The sequence below is a fragment of the Cyprinus carpio genome, chromosome A6 (genome assembly GCF_018340385.1).
Source record: "Cyprinus carpio isolate SPL01 chromosome A6, ASM1834038v1, whole genome shotgun sequence".
Lineage (NCBI taxonomy): Eukaryota > Metazoa > Chordata > Actinopteri > Cypriniformes > Cyprinidae > Cyprinus > Cyprinus carpio.
In genome coordinates, this window is record NC_056577.1 from 26,704,893 (window position 1) to 26,722,812 (window position 17,920).

General features: G+C 34.9%; 1 protein-coding gene across 11 annotated transcripts in view; it reads left to right on the forward strand.

Moving 5' to 3' along the window:
• The window catches only part of LOC109049337 (neural cell adhesion molecule L1-like protein), an 80,363-nt gene that overhangs the window by 43,280 nt on the left and 19,163 nt on the right, over positions 1 to 17,920 (forward strand). For 8 of the 11 annotated variants that reach the window (XM_042758754.1, XM_042758755.1, XM_042758761.1 and 5 more), the window contains exons 2-20: positions 2,851 to 3,045; positions 4,384 to 4,401; positions 5,396 to 5,504; positions 6,882 to 7,072; positions 7,609 to 7,731; positions 8,497 to 8,667; positions 8,968 to 9,006; positions 9,530 to 9,641; positions 9,902 to 10,086; positions 10,919 to 11,050; positions 11,362 to 11,505; positions 12,529 to 12,640; positions 13,566 to 13,732; positions 13,850 to 14,009; positions 14,090 to 14,214; positions 14,629 to 14,730; positions 15,573 to 15,770; positions 15,997 to 16,067; positions 17,527 to 17,749. In XM_042758754.1, the coding sequence (XP_042614688.1) occupies positions 2,952 to 3,045; positions 4,384 to 4,401; positions 5,396 to 5,504; positions 6,882 to 7,072; positions 7,609 to 7,731; positions 8,497 to 8,667; positions 8,968 to 9,006; positions 9,530 to 9,641; positions 9,902 to 10,086; positions 10,919 to 11,050; positions 11,362 to 11,505; positions 12,529 to 12,640; positions 13,566 to 13,732; positions 13,850 to 14,009; positions 14,090 to 14,214; positions 14,629 to 14,730; positions 15,573 to 15,770; positions 15,997 to 16,067; positions 17,527 to 17,749 (2,476 nt within the window). In that variant the 5' untranslated portion in view covers positions 2,851 to 2,951. The remainder of the gene's footprint in view (positions 1 to 2,850; positions 3,046 to 4,383; positions 4,402 to 5,395; positions 5,505 to 6,881; positions 7,073 to 7,608; positions 7,732 to 8,496; positions 8,668 to 8,967; positions 9,007 to 9,529; positions 9,642 to 9,901; positions 10,087 to 10,918; positions 11,051 to 11,361; positions 11,506 to 12,528; positions 12,641 to 13,565; positions 13,733 to 13,849; positions 14,010 to 14,089; positions 14,215 to 14,628; positions 14,731 to 15,572; positions 15,771 to 15,996; positions 16,068 to 17,526; positions 17,750 to 17,920) is intronic. The other 3 variants (XM_042758756.1, XM_042758757.1, XM_042758758.1) reach the window with 3 other exon arrangements.

Genomic DNA, 17,920 nt, shown 5'->3' on the forward strand with positions numbered 1-17,920 from the left:
GGTACTAAATGACTCTCTCACACATATTGGAATGGAATGTCTGATTCATTCTGTTGATTTGATTCATTATAAAGGACTCTCTTATATTTTGTGATGTAAAGTCATTGTAGTTGTTTTGATCAGATGGTTCATGTAAATGAACATATTAACATATTAACAAAAATATTCTCTAAGTGTAGCACTTCAGGTTTCATTGTAATTAGTGCAGTAGTGAAAATCCAAGGTGCATTGTATTGGATCAGGATGGTAAACATATGCCAACTAACACATCACACTGGTCAGTAAATCACAATCCAATTAGCTTAGTGCTTTACCTTTTGATTTTAATCTGGCCACTAAAGCTAGACACCATCTGTGGGAGATAAAGCAGTCTCGGGGCAAGCGGTAAAGCCTCAGGCATTGTCTTTGGCTCCAAGAAATGCATCCAAGTCCAACAGGCCATAGCCACAAGCCTTTCAGTCAAGGGGTGAAGAAACCCATCCTTTCTAGTGACATCACAGAGGTCATCTCAGGGGTCACCGTAACCAGCACTAAATCACAAAAGCTCACCCCGGCAAAGTTAATACCATTATGAAGAAATGCAGGCATGTGGAGCAGAGTTCAAGCCCATCAGAAAACAAGAGCCCCCACTGAGGAATGAAGCGAATCGACTCATCCACACAGTGGTCAATTATTCAATTACTTCTCCGTTTACTGGTGTTTGACCTCTATGTTTCCTACTGGATTTGTTAAGCAGAGGAGAAGATTAAGGGGAGGATGGGCTTCAGAAGTCTGACTGAAAAAGGTGGTGATTGAATCAGATGGTGGGGTTAAAACGGAGGGGCAGTGAAGTGTGGTTATCTCTAATGACGGCCCCAAAGAGAACATAACAACCAAACCCCTTTTTGGACTTTAATAAGACACTTGAATAATTGACCTCATATGGTTTCAAAGAAAATGTAGCTCCTGAAGGGGTGGAAATGACTGATAAAGTTGTATTTTGTGAGCTTTGGGCCTTCTTTTTTTATTTCTCTTTCTCTCTTTCTATCTCCCTTCCTCCCTGAGAACAACTATTAAGCACCAGTGAGAGTCTGTTGTAAAGTTTGTATAGAAATACAGACATTGAGAAAAACTTTCCTGTGTAGGTAGTCATTTAACAGATGATTTTATACAAAGTAAATTCCAGTACAGGGACAATCCCCTGAAGCAAACTCCCCCAGCACAAGTAGCTGGTGCACAATGGTGATAGATCATGGTTTGGTTCTTGGGGGCCTCAAACTAACAGGCACAGTAATGTACATACTAAATCATAATGATGGGACACAGCATATCACATACAGTACGATTGCGATTAATCTCACATTTTTTACTGTATTAATTTATTATTTAGACTCTTTTTTTTTTTTTTTTTGCTTAAATTTTTTGCTCATAATCAGCAACTGCTATGCCCATTACACACATCCCTTGTCTGTGTGTTTGTCTTGCATACAAGTGACTTTTTATTTTTTTTATCAATCGTATTATTTATTTATTTTATTTAATTTTTTGTACCTAATCTGCTACTGGTATGCCTATTATTCATACTATTGTACATTTTTGGTTACATTTTCCACATAATCAGTGACTGATATGACCCCCCCCCCCCCTTTTTTTTTGTAGTTGTTATTCATTACACCTTGCCCTGCGTTTTTGCCCTGCATACAAAGGACACTATATATTTTATATAATCCACTACTTGTAAACCTATTATTCATCACACATTGCCTTAGCTGTGAGTTTAGTAAATAATATGGCAAACTATTTTGGTTACTTTAAGCTCCCAATAAGTGCTTTCAACTACATTTAACTTTTTTTTTCTTTCAAAATCCATTCCACAGAACCCCATAGATTTTTATACCAAACTCACTTTTGAATAAAGTCTACAGCTTCTGTCTGACCCTAATTATAGGTGTTTTAGACTAACAGGCACCAGATTGTAGTTTTGGAAGTACAAGGCTGATTCCCAGTACACCATGAAAGGTGACCTCTATTAAAGTTGCAGCATTGTATTGCCAGCGCTGTTATGAATCTGAAGGGAAAATGGGCGTGAACTCAATTTGTCTCCATGCAGATGTCTCGCTGGCACCAGATTTCAAAAGGTTAAAGCAACTACTGATCCCTTACCACACATGACATCACAAGAGACTGTGCAAGATGACTTTAATGGCAGCAAACATGACATTTAACTCAAAGTTCATCCACTTTGGTAATAACAAAGCGCCATATTTCTAACTGCATATTTAAGCATATCTGCAAGCTTTGTGATTTAACAGCTGTGTGATTCTGCTCTCTCTACTGCATCCAGCTAATCAAAATCTGTCACTGTTATAGTGCCATGAATTCATAATTCAGAATAATTTCTGCAACAGCTGCTGCACATTACCATAACTGCAGGGGGCTCCATTTCTTTTTTTTTTTTTTTTAAGGTTTCATTTTTCGTATTCAGCATTACGAAGGGGAAACGGAGGGAAGAAATGTGCCTGCCACACATACACCAACAAACAATTTACAGAAATACAACTCATGTCTCCAGGGACTCAGTGATAGAGAGCTTTAATATGGAGATTCCTCTCACAGATTCTTTTCAAGTAAATACAAGTTGGAATAGACAAGTTACTCAGCAGGAGACATGCAGAATATGCAAGTCTTTGTGTCTGTGCAGGTGACAGGGTTGTTTTTATATGTGATGTTGTGGGCCGACTGTAATCATACGGTCGCTCGGAAGTCTGTGTATTGTTTATACACACATGGGTGTGCATGTGTGTGCTAATGATTTCTTGTTTGCAGCTGAAAATCTGTGTGCCAGTAAGATCTGTGTTGTATTTTGTGCAGGTAGCGCAACCCCAGACTGTGTTGGCGTGAGATGCACTGACTCCTGGCAAACTGCAGCATTCCCTGTCATCCTCCGCTCTCCTCTGAGGCTTTGGCCAGTCATGCGGTTGCTACGGAAAATCCTCCTCCTATTGGGTGCTTTCCTTAATATGAGCTGCAGGTATCAGAGTAATGCCCTGGATATTCCACTTGAAGGTAAGTTGAATAAATGACTTGTTTTTCTTCTATAGTATTCTAGTGACGTCTATTACAATGTAATGTCTATAGATTGTTAGTACTGTTTTTTTAAATTTAATTGTTTGCTGTGTGAACAATCTGGCCTGTTTGAAACAATGTGACTTAATTTCACATAATTGCAACTTTATTTTCAAATTCGTAACTTCATATAACATTATTGTTACTTAATTCCTTATAGATTCTACTTTATATCTCACAGTTGCAACAGTCTGTCTCAAAATTTTGAAATTATCTCATGATTTCGACTTTGTAACTAAATTGCTATTCCATCTGCAGCAATTACAACTTCATATCATTTCAGTTGTGACACAGTTTCTGAAATGCTACTTTATATCTCACAATTGCCTTTTGTATATCACATTCGCCACTTTATTTCTCACAATTGTCTTTATATCTCACAGTTGTGGCTTTATGTCAGTTGGGACTACTTCACATCTCACAAACGCGACTGCATCCAGTATATTAAAAATGCAAATTTATGTTCATGTCAATTGCAACTTTTGCACAAAAATGATTGTATTTCACAATTGCGACTTCATATCCCACAACTGCAACTTTATATCTCAGATTTGCAAGTTCATATCGCACAAACACCATTGTTATTCCATATATAACAACTGTAACTTCATATTCATATCAGTTGAGTCACATCAGGTGACTTTATCACAATTCTGATTTCATATCTTAAAATTGTGACTTTTTCATAATTGCTACTCATAATTTTGAGTTTATATCTCATAATTGTGACTTTTTCTGTCACACTTTATTATTATTATTATTATTATTATTATTATTATTATTATTATTATTTTACATTTGTCACATAAATTGTTTTATTTTTTACTCTGAGAGGGAAGCAGGCTTCCATAGTGAGCACATCGTTCTTACAACTAATCTGTTTGAAACTGGGTGTTTGTATGCAGGTTCACTCAAGCTGAGAGCAGGTATACTTTATTGCTAGGACTATGTATTTTACCGTTTCCATGGAAACCAAATAAAAGTTTATTTTGTTGCTGTTAAATTATTCACAATATATTTTTTAGGGCCTGAAAGATATCTTAGGGGAACACAATGCTGTTCTCTGTCTTTTTTTTTTTTTTTTTTTTTTTTCTTTTTTTTTTTTTTTTTTTTCTCTCTCTCTCCTGCATTAATTTAATCAATCATGGGCCTGGATTTAATTGTTTGATGTCACTGAATTATTTGTTAGCAGTTCAACAGAGATAATATCTATATGGTTCTAACAAATCCCTGCACATTTGTTTCTCTGTGTTCTTCCTGCTGCGGTGGATTTGTTAGTTTTAGCACTCGTGAACAGTAAGTTTGTAATGCCGCGCCATCCATAGAACTAGAAATTTCCATCCATAGAGGCCATTATCATCCTCCAACCATGAGACTTCTTTTAAAAATCATGCATAAATACAGAAATTTGCTCTTTTGTTGGGGACATTCACAATGACATACTACTACTGCCTTGATACTATGGTATCAGATGGGGATACCATGATACTTCATAATTATCATATTCAAGTCCCTTGATGGTACTTGATGGTATTTGGATACCATTGTACTACTATGGTACATCCTGAATGGTATTTATTTTTTTATCATAAAATCAAATAAAAAAATAAAAACTTTTTGTGAACACAGTCTAATTCAAATTTGTTATTTTTCATAGACAGAAACAAATTAAACTTTTTTTGTTGTTGTTAACAGAGTAGAAATGTTAACAAGAATGTTCCCTCAAAACAAAGCATTTAGATGATTTTTAGAGTGTTTGTGTGTGTGTGTGTGTGTGTGTGTGTGTGTGTGTGTGTGTGTGTGTGTGTGTGTGTGTGTGTGTGTGTGTGTGTGTGTGCATGTGCATAGTGGACAACTTCCAACAACAGAGCCAGCAGACCACTTTACATTTGTCAAATTGTAACTCATACCATCACTCCATCACGATTTTGATAATGCATATCCAATTTTACACTCAAGCTGTATTAGCCATTAGTTTCTTCCTGTTCTAAACCACAAACAAACTCTCATTGACATTATTTGACTGGATCATTTGCCATTACCTGATAACAACTCATTCTTTGGCCAACAGAACAATCAATGATTCAATATCTAATTATGTTCTCCAACAAACATTTTGTTTACCTTTAGTCTTGAATGCATTGATCAAAACAGTTGATCTGATTGTGGAAAATCATTACGATTGAACCAAAGCCATTTAACATCACCATTTGCTGCATGCAGGTTGCACGCTACCATTTTTTCTCTACATTCTACTGAGCACTTCCTCTCTGGCTGTTTCTTTATCTAGTGGAGCAGCTGCCCACTATTACAGAGCATTCACCTGCCTCTCTGATCGCCTTTCCTTTCGAAGAGAGCTTCCCTGTGAAGTGTGAGGCTACAGGAAACCCTGGACCAGAGTAAGCAATTATACACACACAAATATGCTACCATTCAAATGTATATATATACGAAAGAAGTCTCTCCAAGACTGCATTTTTTTGATACAAAATTATATTTTAATACTGTGAAAACTGTCTTCTATTTTTAATATATATATATATATATATATATATATATATATATATATATATATATATATATATATATATATATATATATATATATATATATATATATATTTTTTTTTTTTTTTTTTTTTTTTTTTTTTGGAAAAAATAAAAAAGTTACTTTTTTTATAATAAAAACAGTCTAATTCAAATGAGATTTTATATATATATATAGACAGAAACAAATCAAACACTTTTTTTGTTGATGTGGTTAATAGAGTAGAAAAGTTAATAAGAATGTTCCCTCAAAACAAAGCATTTAGAGAATTTTTTTGTATTTTTTTTTTTTTTTTTTTTTTTTTTTTTGTGCATATTGGACAACATCCAACAACAGAGCCAGCAAACCACTTTATATTTGTCAAATTGTAACTCACACCATCACTCCATCATGATTTTGATAATGCATATCCAATTTTACACTCAAGATGTATTAGCCATTAGATTCTTCCTGTTCTAAACCACAAGCAAACTCTCATTGACATTATTTGACTCGATCATTTGCCATTACCTGATAACAACTCATTCGTTGGCCAACAACACAATCAATGATTCAATATCTAATTATGTTCTTTATTATTTAATATATTATTAAAAATATATATTTATTTTTTAGATGGCAAAACTTAATCATTCTTATATGATCTAATGCTCAAGAAGCATTTAACATTATTATCAGTGATGAAAATGGTTGTGCTGCTTAATATTTTGGTAATAATAATATGTTATCATACGGTATGGAATCTTAATAAATGAATCTTCAGCTTGAAGTTGTTTTACCATTCGTCTTCCTCTACTAATTACTTGCTTGTGCTAGTTTTGCATCGAAAACTAGACCAGGGATGGAGGAAACGACCTTCAGGAACAACTGCAAGAGTATCATCATAGTTCTTCCATGCTGGTTGATCAGCATCACCAGCTATTTTCACGGGTGAACAGTGCAGCTGTGCTAAATCAGCACCAAAGCAACATGGAAATTCACCAGGGTAGATCATCGGTAGAACAGCTCCTAATATTAAAAAAAAAAAAAAAAAAAAAACATCAGAAACACCCCACTGGCATTTCAAAGCACGTTTCAAAGACTTGTCTGAGTATTTGATGTCATTTTAAATTGGAAAACCTGAATGTGGAAATCCTCTGTGCATGCTTGTGTTGTTTTCATCATATTTCAAAGGACGCACACTGAGTGGTGTAATTTCATTTAATTACTGATCATCTCTGTTTTTTCAGATTCAAGTGGACAAAGAATGGTCAAGACTTTGATCCATATCAGGACCCCAGATTGATAACATTACATGATTCCGGAACATTCATCATTCCCAATAATGGGAATCTCACAGAATTCCAGGGCAATTATCGCTGCTTTGCAACCAACAAGTTAGGAACGGCAATGTCGGAAGAGATTGAATTCATTGTTCCGAGTAAGTAATGTATAACTTTGTGCTGTATGTTCTGTAACGACTCTTTCGGAATGATTTAGAGACCGGTGTCCAATAAAACAACCGCTCTGGTCCTTAGTGGGATATCCATTTTACTTGCCCGCTACAAACCCTTGAGCTTTTCTTTCTTTTTCATCACAGTGTGTATGGACCGTGAGGAGAGGGCTGATGAAAAATGAGTTTTCTCCTCTCTCTCCATCATTTTTCGACGTCACATTTCTCATTTTGTTCTGAAATACATCACATAAATCTCCACAAATGTAACCAGAGCAAAGAGTCATCACTTACCAAACAAGACCTGTTTTCAATCACTCAGTTGACGTACAGTTTCAGCAGCAGAGTGATGTGTTAGTGGCAGATTTTTGGACTAAATTTAGGAAATTGGAACAAATAATCTTTTCCCAGGAATGCCTTAGGGAAGAAAATCTGTATTATACTGCCACCTAGTGGTAATTTAATTTGTAAACTGGTATATATAATGGTATGTATCAATTCATTTTGTTTGCTAATTTCTGTAGATATTCCAAAGTTCCCTAAAGAGATCATCGATCCGATTGAGGTTATGGAAGGTCAGTCAGTCATTCTGGAGTGCAACCCACCCAAAGGAATCCCCCCACTGCAAATCTACTGGATGACATTAAGTAAGTTCAAGTTAGGTTATTTGGGTTAAATTAGTCTAAGGCACACCCAAAGCGAGTTCAATGATCATATGATCAATATTGCACAGTTAAAATGATTTGCTGGCATCTATCGGGAAACAATTGTTTATAAATAATTTTATATTATTAATCTAATTGTTCATTTTTAAAACAAATATATAAAAATAAATAATTAAAATAATATTTATTATTTTAATGATATAATATTTAAATTATTTATTACTTTTGGACAGACAAATGTGTGTAACAGTGGAAAACCTGGCTATGCGAAAACTTTAATAATGTTATAAATTGTATTACTTACTTAAAGGAATAGTTCACCCAAAAATGAAATTTTCTTAAAATGTACTCACCCTCAGCTTCACAAGATGTATCTGAGTTTGTTTTGTCATCAGAACAGTTAGAAACATTACAGTAATCCACAGTAACATCAAACCATTGATGTGAACTGGTGGTCTGGAGTCATGTGGATTAATGGGGATTATTGTAATTCTGATGGACTCTCATTCTGGTGAGCAAGTGTTGTAATGCTAAACTTCTTTAAATCTGTTCTGATGAAGAAACAAATTCATCTGCACTTTGGATGGCCTAAGCGTGAGCAAATTTTCATTTTTGGGTGAGCTATCCACATCTATTAATGTTCATTAAAGTAATCATAATATTACTGTAATATCACTCTTACTAAGCTAAAAGTGTTTTGAGCTTAATTAGAATTTTTTTTTTCTCAATTTCTGTGAAACATCACAGGTCTACAGCACATCGAGCAGGACGAAAGAGTATCAGTGGGTCTCAATGGGAACCTGTACTTCTCAAATGCCATTGAGACCGACAGTCGCAGAGATTACTGCTGCTTTGCTGCCTTCCCACGCATTCGAACCATCGTTCAGAAAACTGCCATGTCTGTTGTGGTCAAAAGCAGTACGTTGAAATACTAATTTCAAGAGTTTGATTGCATAACGTGATAATTTCTTTACATGACCAGCATCGATTTTAGATATGTCAGTCATGTGCATGTGATACATTCCCCCAATTTCTCATGTAGTCAATCTCCAAGCACTTGCTGGACTTCAGCAAATCAGCTTGATATTGATGCTTCCTGTGCTTTTGTAATACTTCATGTGAAGACTTGTTGGTGTATTTCATATCCATATTATCTATTGTTTTAGCTGTTATTGCATTTGCCACACATATTTTATTTGTCTCCATTTCTTCATCCAGACAAGTTAATGAAGGACTCTGGTAGCGGCAGAGGTTATGGTGAGTGACATTCATTAGGGATGCTAAATGGGCGTAGAACAGCTTCTTTGTTTTTAATAAGTTTTGATTAATTATTTCATTCCATGTCACATCATACTTACCTACTCTTTAGCCCAGATTTGCAAATCTCAAAGGTTTTATGTAATCAACTTATGGGAAATAATTTATAGGTTCACCCATGACTCATTCTCTGTATTGGATCAAATGTGGTGTGTTATTTGTTCTATGTTACAACACTTTCTTGAATTACTCATTTATAAAAAACAGCATTTTTGCAGTTCTTTTTTGTGATGCTAGTTGTGTAGAAATTAAAGCATTTAAATCAACACACCTGAGACAACTTAAATACAACATGTTACATTATATTATATTATATTATATTATATTATATTATATTATATTATATTATATTATATTATATTATATTATATTATATTATATTATATTATATTATATTATATTATATTATATTATATTATATTTCATGCATATTTATATATGTAATCTTTTAACTGTTATAAAGCAAACTCTCTCTTGGAGAGGAAGCCCAGTCTACTGACGCCCACAGGAAAGGAGTCACATACATATCTGGTGAAAGGCGAAGATCTTCAGTTGGAGTGTATTGCGGAGGGCTTGTAAGTGTCATTGTCTGATTTGTTTTATTAATTCAGTTGATTTGTTAATCCAGTTAGGAGCTTGGCAATCATTTAAATTATACCACTTCAAAATGCATTTGAAATCTAGTATGAATGTTTCAATTATTATTTTGTAAAAAAAAAAAAAAAATTCAATTAAGAGCATTAGATTAATGCATCTAAATACTTTTAAATTATTGAATAGTTCACAAAACTTTATTATTAGACTTTAAAATGTTTTGATTGTTTCTATCTTTCAGCCCCACACCAAAGGTGGAGTGGGTTAAAATAGGTTTCCACAAGCTTCCGGAAAGGGCCGTGGTGGAGAGTCATGGGAAGTTGCTTACTATTGAGATGGTGAATGAGGAGGATGAAGGGAAATATATGTGCAGAGTCAAAAATCCCCATGGAGAGGTTGTGCATTATTTTCATGTTTCAGTAGAGGGTGAGTCACATTAATGATCACATTAATTTTATAATCTAACCACAGTAAATGTGCCAGTGTTGCTTTATCAATAGTTTCAATATCATGTCTGCATTTAAAGTCACTCTTTGTGTTAAAAGAGCGCCATCTTCTGTCCAAAGACAAAGTGTGCTTGCAGGACTAATTCATGACATCTAGATATGCCCCAGGTTTTACAGACAATACTTAAGACTAGTCCCAGTCTAAAAGTCTGAGCTGTTTCAGCTGAAAGAAACTTGCACTGATTGATCTTAACAACATGTCAGTGCCTTTGTTTTGTGTCAAAATGCACATTTATAAAAATTATGTAAATGTCCTAATTGAGCTATGGCCTAATCTCGGTTTAGTCTAAGCCCTGTCTGTGAAACCTGGCCATAGAGTCCTAACATAATACAATGACATAATGATAATTTTAGGGATGATAAATATTAATTTTCAGGTTATCGAGAGAACAATTATGCATACATATAACAGATTACCATTCATAGTTGATAGCAGATAACCTTATTTTTAGTGTTTCTGTATTTTCATCACATACAGTGTCTGTATTTTTTTCCAATATAGACCTTAGTCAGGGTAAACACCATAACACAGAAAAAAAAACAGTCCTCTGAGGGATAGATATATCTATATTTTTAAGCAACAAGAAAGGTTGGGCCACATGACTTCCACACACACCATCTTGACCTTTAACAACTGTTTGTGTTAAAACATCGGTGACTATTAGGAAATATCTGACTGCTGAATGCCACGATTGACTAATCTGAATTATGTCATGTGTATAATATGTGACTTGATTCTTCTGCATGAACAGAGCCTCCTGAGTTCGAGATTGAACCTCAAAGCCAATTGGTGACGATTGGAGCTGATGTGGTGATCAAGTGTGTTGTGAAAGCAAATCCTCAACCTAGTGTTGTATGGAGGGTCAACGGCCGACTGCTGAAAGGTAAACATTCCTAATTCCTGTTTCAAATAACTGAAAAATTATTTTGATTACACTGATTTCAAATTATTGTGCCAACTGACTTCAAAAATGGCTTTCTAAATGGCCTATTAAATAATGTCATAATGTTTGTTAATGAAAATTAAAATTAGGTGTCACCAGTTTGTCTGTGCGTGTAAATGGGTGCAATTACATTTAATTAATGATAATGATAGGATGGTCATTTTACAGTAAATTTTTTTTTAAAAAGGTGTGTGATTAGGGGCACAGTGTGGTATAATATTTAATCCATATTTTTTATTTTTTTATTTCAGAGGTCCCAACATCCAATAGGAAGGTCTTAAAAGATGGCACCATTTCCATCCACAATGCAAAGCCCGAAAACAGTGCTGTTTACCAGTGTGAGGCCACAAACAGACACGGAACCATCCTAGTAAATGCCAACATCATGATCATGAGTAAGTAAACTGTACACGGCTGTAACGGATTTGCATTCGTTCCTAAATGAAATATGCTGAAGAAAAAAAAAAAAAAAAGATATATATATCAGCTTTAATAGAAATGTTCAAATACCAAAAACAATCAAATGCCGATTTTAAAGACAAAAATAATTATTCAAAATGTATAATTTAACAATTTTATAATTTAAGTAGAGGACAATGTGGTAATCATGATTAGGCATAAAATGTCTTCAGAATCATCCATGCATGTGAAAATAAGCTGAGAAGAGAAGAAATAGTTGTAACCTGGCTCACAAGAAGATAGGAATCATGTCTTTGTAGCAGTTTTTCTGGTGATTAAGGGATAATACAAGACTCCTAACGAATGTTTGTCAAAAGCAAAAATGCTACAAAATGCACATATTTTGTGAGAAAGTGTAACATGCTTGAGCATATTTCCCAAAATTAGTAAGAAACACTATTGGATTTCATTAGCAAATATGATACAGGGCGGTGTCTCCACCTTTCTTATGGGATACTTTTGGTTTCATTAACTCTTCTGTCAGTTCTGATCTCCAGACACACTCTCCCTCAGGCGGCCAGATGCTTTTAAGTATGAAAATTTTTGCCTTCCTCCATTCATATTCAGTTGCTAGAACCAAAGCATGTTTCATTTTGGAGATATAATAAGCTGCCAAGAATCCTCACCTTCAAAAAAAAAAAAAAAAAAAAAAAAAAAAAAAAAAAAAAAAAAAAATATATATATATATATATATATATATATATATATATATATATATTTATATAAACGCAAAAATGAAATTAATAAAGAATCAGAAAAAACATATCTCAACTCTCTGTCCGTAACCCTGCAAACCCGCTTACCTCCCCTGATATAGCAGGAATCTGCTTTTCCAAGGACAAGGACTTTTTTTTTTACTAAACTGATAACAACGTGCATCACAAGACAAGAGATAAAGAGACTAATCCAATCGTGTTTTGTCATGTTTAATGGTGCAATGCTGATAACTCTCTCCCCAGACATCCAGCCCCTGATCTTAACAGAAAACAATCTGCAGTATATGGCAGTGGAGGGGAAAGGTGTGGTCATGCACTGTAAGGTCTTCAGCTCACCAACATCCAGTATTACATGGTGAGTAGAGCCTGCTGTAATGGATGTATTTGCACAGGCCAGCAGAGGGCAGCATGGCTCTATAAGTGTTAGTGTTGTAGCGATAGAATGTCTTTTGTGTGGTTTCACGCTGGTGAAGCAGTTTACTCAAGGGTGGGCCCTCAGGCTGTGTTCAGCACTGTGATAATGGGGTAAACTACTCATGTGGATCTGTAAGTATGCGACTGTTATAAGTTAAGTTAATGCAGACTGCAGAAGCGTTGACTGTGGTGGCACATACTGTAAGAGAAAGCAAACAGAACATTTTATTGAATTCATAAAATCTACACCATCATTCAGAAATTTGGGGTTGGTAAGATTTTTTAATGTTTGTAAAAGAAGTCTCTTATGCTAATCAAGGCTGGATTTATTTGATAAAACAATATTGTGAAATATTATTACAATTAAAATAATTTTTCTATTGTAATTTATTCTTGAATGTTCAGCAGATTTGATATTGTGGAAACCATTTTTGTTTTCAGTCCAAAATAACAGCATTTATTTAAAATAGAAATAATTTGTAACCTTATAAATATCTTTACTGTCACTTTTGATCAATTTAAAGTGTCCTTGCTGAGAAAAAAAAGTTGAATTATTTATTTAAAATCTTACTGACCTTAAACGTTTGAATGGCAGTATTTCTAAAAATAAAATTAATGTTTTAATTTAAAAATTCTGTGCCTTACACACTAAGCAGATTAAATCTATTAAATTATGTAAGTTTTTTTTTTTTATCCTGTGATTTATATTTTATTAAAAAGTAGCAAAAATCTATTTGGATTATAGTGGTTTACAGGATTTTAGGTAGTGTTTTTTTTTTTGTTTTTTTTTGTGATTTCTTAGTTCTGTTAGTTCTTAGTTGTTAGTTTAGTTCTGAAAATGACCCAGTTGGTTTATGGTTGCACAGGAGTAAAACTGACAGTGCCAATTCAGTGGAAGGAGAAAGATTTTCTGTTTATAAGAATGGTTCACTGGAGATCCACAACGTGATGAAAGAGGACATGGGGGAGTATTCTTGTTTTGCTCAAAATACGGAGGGCAAAGTTGCCATTGCTGCAACACTTGAAGTCAAAGGTAAGCGAAACAGATACTCTTTTGTAAATCAGTCAATTTCAAGGGGTTTACTAGATTCAGTAAAATCAATCTATTTAGTTAATCCATATAATCCAAAATGACTGTTTTCCTTGTCAGATCCCACCAGAATAGTTGATCCTCCACACGATTTGCGGGTTTTGGTCGGAACTACTATCCAGTTTTCATGCCAGGCAGAGTTTGATCCCTCCTTTGGTGATGACTTTGAGATCCTCTGGGAAAAAGATGGCATGGCCCTCAACGGCAGCGAGAACACGCGGTGAGATACAACAGGATGTCATTCTTCTACAGTAGTGAATGTCAGAGCTGTCTAATCAGTGTCTTGGCTGGTGTCTGTAGATATATCCTGGATGATGGAGTGCTTGAAATCATTAACGTGAGCTTTGGAGACCAGGGCTTTTATGTCTGTGTGGCCAGAACACCAGTCGACCAGGACATGGCGGTTGCACAGCTTTCAGTTGTGGGTGAGTTATGTACTTTTGGTCTTTAAGGTTGAGGAAAGTAAAGATAGACAGATGTTTTGAGGGCTGAATTGGGTTCAGCGCACGACACAGGTGGGATTTGGCTACCTGCTGCTCCACAGCTGGAATTATACACTTAACAAGACAGCACCACATAGTATTTGTACAAATAAACTAGCTGGAGACATGACCTGGCAGGTAGTGCATGAGCTCTGACATGTTTGAAACCAGCTGGAGTCATTTCCCAGACCCAACCTCCCTCTTCTCCCTGTATTTTCTTCATTTCTCCTACTGTCTCCAAAATATCTATAAAATGGCAGCAAAAACAAAAAAACAACAATATCATGCAACGAATCTGACTGAACTCGAGATACTTTATCGACTGACAGGCCTAAATAAAGTTTGTTGTTTCCTTAGATGTTCCTGATCCACCAGAGGATGTGGTTCTTTCCGAACATAATGGCAGAAGTGTGAAACTGCAGTGGATTCCAGGAGATGACCATAACAGCTCCATTACTAGTAATATAGTCTTAACACCCATATTCTTCATATACTGTATTACTAAACTTGGATGCAATGGGTACAGATTATAGACTAGGACTTGCACAGCCTCTTGGTTTTACTTGTCGACTTGTCATCCAGAAAAGTATTTAGTTTGTTTGGTCAATTTTTACCTTATATAAATGACTCGACATATGCTAATTACACTACCGTTCAAAACTTTGGGGTTGATAGTATTTTTATGTTAATGAAGTCTCTTATGCTCACCAAGGATGCATTTATTTGATCAAAAAATACTGTAAAAACAATACTATAGTGGAATATTATTATTATTATATTATTACAATTTAAAATAAGTCTTTTCTATTTTAACATATTTTAAAGAGCAATTTATTCCTATGAGGCAAAGCTAAATTTTCAGCATCATTACTCAAGTCTTTAGTGTCACATGATCTATTAGAAATCATTCTTATATGCTTATTTGATTCTCAAGAAACATGTTTTCTAATTTCATTGTTGAAAACATTTGTGTTGCTTAATATTTTTGTGCAAAATGTGATTTTTTTTTTCAGACCCCAAACTTTTTGAACAGTAGTGTAAAATGTAACTAAAATTGTATGTAAATTTAAGGCATTTATGGACAGATTAATTTTGCTCATGCACTGTAAAAGAGCAGAAGTTTTAATGCTTTACTCTAAGGTCTGTTTTCTACCTGATCTAACCTTTAACAACAATTTTCATTGGTGTAACCTAATGTAGTCAGTTTGAGTCAGTCAATTTAAAGAATATTTCCAGAGTAAAGCCACTTTATTAAAATGTTGTCTGTGTTGACTCCAGTTCTAATTTTAAACTTTGTGCAGAGTTTGTTATAGAGTTTGAGGAAAGCCAACATGAGCCGGGCAGCTGGAGGGAGATGATGAGAGTACCAGGAAACCATCACTTTGCTCTGCTGAATCTTCATGGACACGTAGACTACCGATTTAGAGTCTCTGCCACCAATGAGGTGGGAAGAGGTCGGCCAAGCCAGGCCACTGAAAGATACAAAACTCCAGCATCAGGTATCTATGAGCTCTCCTACTGTTTCTCATAAACACTTCACATTTACATATAGCAGTGAGGCCGCAACTTCATCACCTACTTAACTTTAAAACATTCAAACTTGTGAGATAATTGATTTTGTCGTTTAAGCTCCAGTCTATAAAGTGCATATTTCACAGGCTATTTTTCATTCTTCCACTAACAATTTCATCTCCAACAAAATCCATATTTCTGCTCTTTCCAAAGCACCTGACAAGAACCCAGAAAATATCAAGATTGAAGGTCATTTGCCACATGAAATGGATCTCAACTGGGAGGTATGATGCTAACCGTTTAGTTCTAGTAGTCTTTAGGAATATCTAAAGTTCAAAGCACTGGAAGGGCTGCACAGATAAAGTAGGGCTCTCAAATACAGAATTTCATTTAGCTCTCAGAGGGGGAGTGCAAACTAACAGTGTCAGTTGTTAGGTTCCAAATATCGATAAGCCTATTTCCCGAGATACCAGTTTTTGCATAGCAAAACATGGCTATCTTTATTGCCATGCTGTTGGGAAAGTTACAAAGTTCTGCTGAAATGGATCTTTCTGGACACAGGTTCCCATCAAAAGGAGCCCAGGGTCAGTCTGTGATTAAATATTGAAAGGAACAGGATACATAAATTTAGATTTTCACATAAAGGTGAATGTCTTTTACAATTTCTGAGCTATTACTTTGCCACCTTTTCATACTAATGCACCTACTGTACTTTATAGAATTATGAGGAATATCATTGTTAATAGTGAATGTTAATGAATAATTGCATTTAGCTCGATCTTTTACTGCAAGATGAATGAACTATGATAAAATCACAGTTAGCTGATGTACCTTAGAGCTTTGTTAATAAAAGTCAGTTGTTGCTTGACATGATAAATCATTGGCAATAAACCAGGTATATAAGCACTGAACATTCTGCAGAAGTTACCACAATAATAGACATGCTTGAAAAAAAAAGAAGAATTATAGACAAAAAAAGGGGGGGGATAAAAAAAGTAAATACATAAATAAAATAAAATAAATAAATAAATACTACCGTTCGAAAGTTTTGGGAATATCAACAAAGGAAATGTTCCTTGAGCAAAATCAGCATATTAAATATGATTTCTGAAAGATCGTCTAACACTAAAGACTGGAGTAATGGCTGCTGAAAATTCAACTTCGCCATCACAGAAATAACTTACATTTTCAAATGTATTTGAAATGGATTAATTCAAATGAATTATTAAAATGGAATAGTTATTTTAAACTGCAATACTATTTCATTACTGTTTTAACTGTATTTTGGTGAGCATAAGAAACGTCTATCAAAAACATTACCAACCTTAAACTTAGAAAGAGTAATTAAAATATTATTTCACATGCTTATTTCTCAGACATAACAAACAAAGCATAAATATACAGTTCTATATGCAGGTATCTACTGTAGCTACTAACCATTTTGAGCAAAGTATCTCTAATTCTTCCTCAGAAGTGCTCATTATTTAAGCTCAATCTGATAAACGTTCCCCCTTACTCTTGGAAACTGAGTAAAGCCAGCCAGTCTAATTGCATATGTTGATTTTTGCCAGTGTTTGCCATATTTTTTGTGTGCAATATTCATCATATGGTCAGCAACAAATGGTCTGTGAGCGTGCACTCAATAAATTAGACAATAAAAACACCAAGTGTTCACCAAATACTATTTCTTTTGATTTACTGTTTCTGTCAACTGAACTGAGCTCTTTCGTTCTCCTGTCACAGCCACTGTCACCTATTGAACACAACGGGCCTGGTCTGGAGTACAAAGTAAGCTACAGAAGACAAGGCACTGGAGAGGACTGGACGGAGCACATGGTGAAGAGGCACTCGTTCGTTGTTAAAAACACCCCAACGTTCGTCCTTTATGAGATCAAAATTCAGGCCAAGAACCACGCGGGCTGGGGTCCAGACCCTGAAATAATAACAGCGTACTCAGGAGAGGATTGTAAGTAGGAGCAACCTCCATTGTGTCTGAGCTGTGGAGATGAGCATGCATTCAAATAAGCCAATACCACTGACATTTCACTCACTGTCAAAGCATTGCAGAAGACAAAGCAGGTGAAGATTTTGAAAGACGCATCTGTCTGTAAGGGTCTTATTACATTGCAAATAAACA